This window comes from Trachypithecus francoisi, unplaced genomic scaffold (genome assembly GCF_009764315.1).
Source record: "Trachypithecus francoisi isolate TF-2019V2 unplaced genomic scaffold, Tfra_2.0 Lachesis_group0, whole genome shotgun sequence".
NCBI classification, from domain to species: domain Eukaryota; kingdom Metazoa; phylum Chordata; class Mammalia; order Primates; family Cercopithecidae; genus Trachypithecus; species Trachypithecus francoisi.
This window is the reverse complement of record NW_022681453.1, coordinates 123,055,072-123,062,906: the sequence shown is the minus strand read 5'-3', so window position 1 is coordinate 123,062,906 and position 7,835 is coordinate 123,055,072. Positions and strand designations below refer to the sequence as shown.

Genomic DNA, 7,835 nt, shown 5'->3' with positions numbered 1-7,835 from the left:
CTATGGAGTCACTACCACCAATGCATAATTTATTCTTTCAGCCTTTATTCTTTCCAAACTACCAGAGTTCACTTACTATGTTAAAGGCAGTGGGCTAGGAAACTTAAAAGATATGAAGGTTAATAGTGAAAGGCATCTCTCCTCTGGACACGTGAATTCTTGTAGGCACAGCTAAAGCATGTTGGTTAATATCCATTCAAATAGGTTGGCGCCCATGCAAAACTGGTTGTTAAATATTTTGAATATGAGTCATGCTTATATATAAGTTGGCTCATATAGGAATCTGCTGAAGCCTACTTGGACAATGTCATAGTGGATTTTCAAGAATTATGTCAATCGTTAGTTGTTAAACACAACTGGTATTAAAAGTTAAATACAGGAGACGAGACCAGAGGCCAAACTCGGGTTCTGACAAGATGACCGGGCTGCTCCACAGGATCATCAAGGAAACCCAGTGTTTGCTGGCAGAACCAGTTCCTGGCATCAAAGCAGAACCAGATGAGAGCAACGCCCATTATTTTCATGTGGTCATTGCTGGCCCTCAAGATTCCCCCTTTGAGGGAGGGACTTTTAAACTTGAACTATTCCTTCCTAAAGAATATCCAATGGCAGCCCCTAAAGTACGTTTCATGACCAAAATTTATCATCTTAATGTAGACAAGTTAGGAAGAATATGTTTAGATATTTTGAAAGATAAGTGGTCCCCAGCACTGCAGATCCGCATAGTTCTGCTATCGATCCAGGCCTTGTTAAGTGCTCCCAATCCATATGATCCATTAGCAAATGATGTAGCAGAGCAGTGGAAGACCAACGAAGCCCAAGCCATAGAAACAGCTAGAGCATGGACTAGGCTATATGCCATGAATAATATTTAAATTGATCTGATCATCAAGTGTGCATCACTTCTCCTGTTCTGCCAAGACTTCCTCCTTTTTGTTTGCATTTAATGGACACAGTCTTAGAAACATTACAGAATAAAAAAGCCCAGACATCTTCAGTCCTTTGGTGATTAAATGCACATTAGCAAATCTATGTCTTGTCCTGATTCACTGTCATAAAACATGAGCAGAGGCTAGAAGTATCATCTGGATTGTTGTGAAACGTTTAAAAGCAGTGGCCCCTCCCTGCTTTTATTCATTTCCCCCATCCTGGTTTAAGTATAAAGCACTGTGAATGAAGGTAGTTGTCAGGTTAGCTGCAGGGGTGTGGGTGTTTTTCTTTATTTTATTTTATTTTTTCTGAGGGGGGAGGTAGTTTTATTTTTAATTTTATGGGCTCCTTTCCCCCTTTTTTGGTGATCTAATTGCATTGGTTAAAAGCAGCTAACCAGGTCTTTAGAATATGCTCTCTAGCCAAGTCTAACTTTATTTAGACGCTGTAGATGGACAAGCTTGATTGTTTGAACCAAAATGGGAACATTAAACAAACATCACAGCCCTCACTAATAACATTGCTGTCAAGTGTAGATTCTTCCCTTCAAAAAAAACTTGTGACCATTTTATATGGCTTGTCTGGAAACTTCTGTAAATCTTATCTTTTAGTAAAATATTTTTTGTTAAAAAAAAGTTAAATGCTATAAACTTAAAATTAAGTAAGTTATACAAAAAGAAAGAAAATAATCACAACTATATATTTTTTCTACATTTTCTATTATCTACACTCTTGAAGATATTGTTGATTGTATTTGTATTATAGAAATGCTGTATAATCATATGCCACTTGCTATGCATCTTCACCCAAATTCATATTCAGTGATGTCACTTTGATAGCTTAAAATTACCGTAGTAGGAAGATTTATGACATGGAAATTGGAAAATCTGTATATTAGGTCTGATTATTAAACATTTATCAACACAGCTCCGCTCATTCATAAAATAGCAATATGAAGTGTGTCCTTCCCAGCCTCAATTGGAATTTATCAGTACTCCAACCCATCATCACCAATTAGAAGCTCAAGCTCTAATCTCTCTGTTGGTAATATAAGCAAGTCTAGGATAAACTCTGTTATCCAGACGACCATGTAATCAGAGATTTCTGGAACAATGGTTCTCAACCCTGGATATACATTAGAATCACCTAAAGGGTTTAAAAAACAACAAAGTTCCAATGCCTGGTGTCTTAATTTAATTTAATGTAACCTTAATTTAGGAGAGCTAAGTAATTAAACATGAGGCCAAAGTACATAAGAAAGCGGCAGCCCTTTATTGCAAATATGCACACACTCTCAGGGGAGGTTCTCTGGTCCTCAGGTGTGGGGGGCCAGGGAAGTCGCGCAGGTGCTCCCGGGTGAGGTTCTCCGGTCCACGAATCTGGGGGTGGGGGCAAAGAAGTCACACCGGCTCCTGCCGGCAGCGGACTTTTATGCATTGGTACTGGAAGTGGGAGGGCAGTGGGCGGGATAAGGGCGTGATAGGGGCGTCTCCATAGGCATGGCCGGGTAAGTTTTGATCTCTTCAGATTGATGTCCCGCAGCGTCTGCTCAGTTGATCTGCATTTTCCCGGGCGCGGGCTGCATTTTCCCATGTGCGGGTAAGTTGGTGATGAAGAACCCGGAAGCAACAGGGGCGGTGCCTTCTTGTTTACCTTCCTCCATCTTGTCCTTTCTCCCTCACCCAAACAGTCCAACTTCTTATTGATTATAAGAATTTGGGGCACTGTTGTCTGTCTGGCTACTTCCTGCTGTTAGGGGGTGGGGAGTAGTTAGGGTCTGAGGTTGGCAGTTGGGTGTAGGGATGCAGGAGCATTTGGTTGAAGGTGACTCAGGTGATCTCTTGGACCCTGGCTTGGAGAAATTTTATTAGAATGGCAGCAAGACATAACATAAGGCAGAGGATTAGTATGGAAATTAGGAATGGAAGCATCTGCTATACTATAGGCAGCAGCCATACTGGTGGTCCGGGGGTTAAGGGGGCGTTAAATTGTTGAAGATCCTTTTTGATTTTGTTTAATGTTTGGATGTTGGTGTCAACCAGGCCTGATTCATTTATATAATAACAACACTCTTCTCCTAGGAAGAGGCATGTTCCTCCTTTTTCGGCAGTAAGAAGATCTAATGCTCGCCTATTTTGTGCTTCTACCTGGGCCACTGAGGTAATCTGATGCTGTAAAGAGGCCAGGCTTTCAGCTGAAGCCTCTATGGCTTCCTGGACCTGAGTGGAGAGAGCCCGTGTGGACTGAATTGAGTGGGCGAGTGCCCCTGTCCCAAGTTCTGAGGCTATTAGGGACGATGCTAGGGAAACCCTGATGACTAAGGGAAGAAAAACGGCCTACTTTTGGATTTTATTGCTGGGGCTGGGCTGGGAAACTAGTTCAGACAATTTCCTTTTGCTATATAGGGTTAAGCTAGGCACTAAAGACACCGGAACACAAAGGGATTGGGTAATGGAGGTATGGTTAAGAGTTTTAGATAGAGTTTGGTTACACCAAAAGTAGCCTCCAACGGGGGCCGTCTGGGTCCTGCTGGGAACTTGAGTGCAATCACACCACGAAGAGTTTGGAGTAGAGTAGCAAAAAGGAAGGGTTTGACTCTGTGGATTACGGTATAATGGGACTTGAGGCAAGGATGTTGCTTGAGAGGAGCTGGTAGAGTCAGTGGTGATATTGAAAGTGGTTGGTAGCGGGACTGCCACTAAGGGAGCTTTTCCGAGTGCAGCGCAAAGGAAGCAGTGGGAGAGGTTCCTTACTCCAGCAGCCTGGGTTAAGTCAAGTCCCTGGCGAATAAGTGTTAGCCATGAGAATGGGTCCTCATTGTTAGGGGGGCTTGGGGGGCTTAACAGCTTCTGTATTTTTTGTTCATGAGATTTTATGGCTGAGGTTAAATTTTGTAGGGCCTGTACGTACACTCTTAGGAAGATGTACTTGTTTACTCTTAGGGAGGGGTACTTGTTGCACGTATACTCTCTTTACCTGGATGGTTGCGGTGGGATATGAGGAAGAAGGTGATGCATATAGTCCACCTTTTACTCCCTGGGCCTACCGAGGGTCCCAGAGATCATTAATAATAAGACCATATGTTCCTGGCGAAGGGCTTTGAAACATATTTTTATGTTGGGATTGTGCAAAGAAGTCATACAAAGGATGGATTTTGCAGTAATTGTATGAACACCCTAGGTTGGTTTCTTGCCAGTAGTTCTTACAATTATATTTTGTTTGGTCATATAAGAAACACATGGCCAGGAGGCCTCCAGTGATGGAATTTAGGGAAAAGTTTAGGGAGAGGACAGATTAACAGCCCTGGGGGTGGGGGTGGGGGGGACATTGTGCAGTGCCCTGCATGACTGAGTGTACCTGGTTGTCTGTAGACCAGGTTTCAGTTATAGAAAATTTCCATACAAAGTTAGGATTAGTACGAGTAACTAGGCGGATTAGAGTGAACCATAATAATGGTGGCAAAAGTTTAGAGAGTAAGTTCAACATTGCTGAAATCACAAAGGGCACCCTGCCAAGCTAGGTCTTCTATGAGAGTAAAAGGTCGGGAGACCTACTGGTTAGGGGATGGGTCAGGGAGGAGGGTAACGATGGGGTTTGTGAGGGAAAAGTCAGCTAAGTTGAGATGAAGAATAGTGAGGAAACGGGAAAATTTGAGGAGGGTGTGGCTCATCTAGCTTGTTTCTATCTTAGTTATTTTTAGACGGGTGGGCAACAGTTGGGTGGACTGCCACTTAGCCTGAGGGGGCTAGGCTCTCTTCAACTGGGTAAAATGGACCCAGGAACTGTGACCTAAAAGCTTGGCTGCTGTAGAAGTGGTAAGAATTACTGTATATGGGCTCTTCCACTTAGGAATAAGGCCCTTTGCATGTAGATCCTTGAGTAGAACCTGGTCACCTGGAGAAAGTGCCGAGAGGGTGTCTGGATTTCCTTATGTAGGTGGGGGAAGTGACCTTTCGGCGTGTCCTCTAAGTAATTGTCTTAAGAGAGAGAGATAGGGCAAGTAGGATGCCAATGGTGTGGGAAGAATAGGAAGTTCTCGTAATGCAAGAGGGTGCCCATAAACTAGTTCAAATGGGCTAAGGCCTGTAGGGCTTCTAGGTGTCGCCTGTAGTCTGGTAAGGGCAAGGGGAAGTAGGGTTACCCACGATTGACATGTCTCTATGGAGAGTTTGGTTAAGATGTCTCATCCTAAGAGGGGAGTGAGACATGAGGGCATGATGAGGAAAGAGTGGGTAAAATATGCATAGTCCAGGCAACAGTTTAACATTGAGTTCTGGTGAGGGTTAGACGATTTACTGTCTACCTCAACTACTGAGATAGTGGATGGCTGGCTAGGACCTCGATAGGTTGGCAAAACAGAATAGGTAGCCTCTGTATTAATGAGAAAAGAAATTGGCTTACCCGCTACCTGTAGAGTTACCCTAGGCTAGGCAAGGGTGGCCGGGGTCTCCGAGTGTGGGCACCGTCAGTCGTCGTCCAGGTGTAGGAGCTGGAAGGAGCCTTCCAACCCTCGAGGAGAGGCACCACGTTGAGGCGCAATGCCTGCCCTGCTGGCGGGGCAATCAGACTTCCAGTGTCCTTCCTGTTGGCAGGTTGGGCACAGCGTGGTAGGCGGGCGAGGATTTGGACACCTTTTTGCCGAATGCCCAGTTGTGCCACACTTAAAGCATGGGCCAGATGGAGTGGCCTGCTTGGCCTGGGGACACTGGTTTGCCTAGTGTCCTGGGTCTCCGCATTTATAGCAGGAGCCCTTAGGAGACTTGCAGGAGCCCTTAGGAGACTTGCCCTGTGTCTTCCCTGCCGGCAGAGTGGGCAACGCTGGTTGGAGGGCAGCTACCAAAGCTTGCGCCTGAAGCGCAGCCCTTCTTTTCTCTTTGTCTAGCTCTGAGGCCGCAACTGTTTCCTCTCTGGAGTTAAAAACTTTAAAGGCCAATTTCACTAAGTCCTGTATGGGAGTCTGAGGCCCATCTTCAACCTTTTTTAGCTTTTTTCGAATATCTGAGGCTGACTGGGAAATAAAATAGGAGGCTAGGACAGCTGCCCCGACTGGGGAAGTGGGGTCTAGCCAGGTAAATTGGGCCAGTGCCTCTGTAAGGCGATTTAGGAAGGAAGCCGGGTTCTCATCTGGGTGTTGGATAATTTCCCTTAATTTATCAAAATTTACTACTTTGTTAGAGGCTGCCTGCATACTGGCCAAGAGACATTGAATCATAATGTCCTTCCTACAGTGGCCAGGCTGCTGTAGTTGGTAGTCCTAATCTGGTTCTATGGAAGGGACAGCCATCTCTCCTAACGGGACGGTGGCGTCGGTTAAATGCCATTGATCTGCATGTTGCCTGGCGGCTGTGAGAATGCGTTCTCTTTCCTCTTGGTTAAGGGAGGAGGACAAAATGACCTGTAAGTCATGCCAGGTTAGATCATAAGCCTGACAAAGGTACCTAAATTTTTTGGAATGTTGCGTGGGGTTGGCTGAGAAATCGCCAAGTCGTTGTTCAATTTTGGAGAGATTAGCCATGGAAAAAGGGACATGGACTCTAACTAGCCCTTCGGCTCTGGTGACCTCTCAGAGGGGGGCCAGTAGATTGGTAGGGGAGGCAGGGTTAGGTTGGTTAGTGGAAGGCTGATTTGTAAGGTTTGGTATAGTAGTCTTTGAATGGGTATGGGCTGCAATGGTAGAGGTGAGAGGAGTGGTTGCTGAGGGAGGAGTGTCAAGAGGGGTGTTGGGAAGTGCATAGGGAGGGGTAAGGGGAGTGGCTGAGGGAGGGGCGTCGGGAGGGGTGGTGGGAGGTCCATGAGGGGAGGTTGGAAGGTCAGGAGGGAGGTTGCCCACCATCTGCCCCATCTGAAATGGAGGTGGAGTCCTCCTCAGTTGCTGAGGTGGGGGCCGAGGGCTGGGTTTTTGCTAACAAGACCTGGGCCATTGAACATTGGGCGCGCAGGTCTCACGAGAGCGCAAGTCCTAAAAGCCTTGGACATAATTGATTTCTGACCACTTTTCTAGCCTTTGGCAGAAATTAGACAAATCAAAATTCGGCACCACCTGTCTTAATTTAATTTAATGTAACTTAATTTGGGAGAGCTAAGTAATTAAACATGAGACCAAAGTACATAAGAAAGCAGCAGCCCTTTATTTCAAATATGCACACACTCTCAGGTGAGCTTCTCTGGTCCTCAGGTGTGGGAGGCCAGGGAAGTTGCTCCGGCACTCTTGGGTGAGGTTCTCTGGTCCACAAATGCGGGGGGAGCCGAAGAAGTCACGCCGGCTTCTGCGGGCAGCAGACTTTTATGCATTGGTACTGGAAGGGGGAGGGCCGTGGGTGGGATAAGGGCATGATAGGGGCGTCTCCATAGGCATGGCCGGGTAAGTTTCGATCTCTTCAGATTGACGTCCCGTAGCACCTGCTCAGTTGATCTGCATTTTCCCGGGCTGCGGGCTGCGTTTTCCCGCATGCGGCTAAGTTGGTGATGAAGAACCCGGAAGCAACAGGGGCGGTGCCTTCTTGTTTACCTTCCTCCATCTTGTCCTTTCTCCCTCACCCAAATACCTGGGTCTATCCCCGATGATTTGAATCAAATCACCTGCCCGTGAAAACTGGACATCCATCCGTCTATCTATCTATCTATCTATCTATCTATCTATCTATCTATCTTTTTTAGAGACAGAGTCTCATTCTGTCACCCAGGCTGAAGTGCAGTGGCATGATCTCTGCTCACTGCAAACTTCCCCTCCTGGGTTCAAGTGATTCTCCTGCCTCAGCCTCCTGAGTAGCTGAGATTACTGGTACCTGCCACCACGCCCAGCTAATTTTTGTATTTTTGAGGAAACAGGCACCAAAACCAATTCTTTTAGTAGAGACGGGGTTTCACCATGTTGGCCAGACTGGTCTCAAACTCCTGACCTCAGA

General features: G+C 46.0%; 1 protein-coding gene across 1 annotated transcript; it reads left to right on the top strand.

The window, feature by feature from the left end:
• Positions 1–384: 384 nt before the first annotated feature.
• Positions 385–1,032, top strand: LOC117083752 (ubiquitin-conjugating enzyme E2 N-like). The gene has a single exon (XM_033211739.1). The coding sequence runs from the start codon at positions 417–419 to the stop codon at positions 873–875; it is 459 nt and encodes a 152-aa protein (XP_033067630.1). The 5' UTR covers positions 385–416; the 3' UTR covers positions 876–1,032.
• Positions 1,033–7,835: the final 6,803 nt, after the last annotated feature.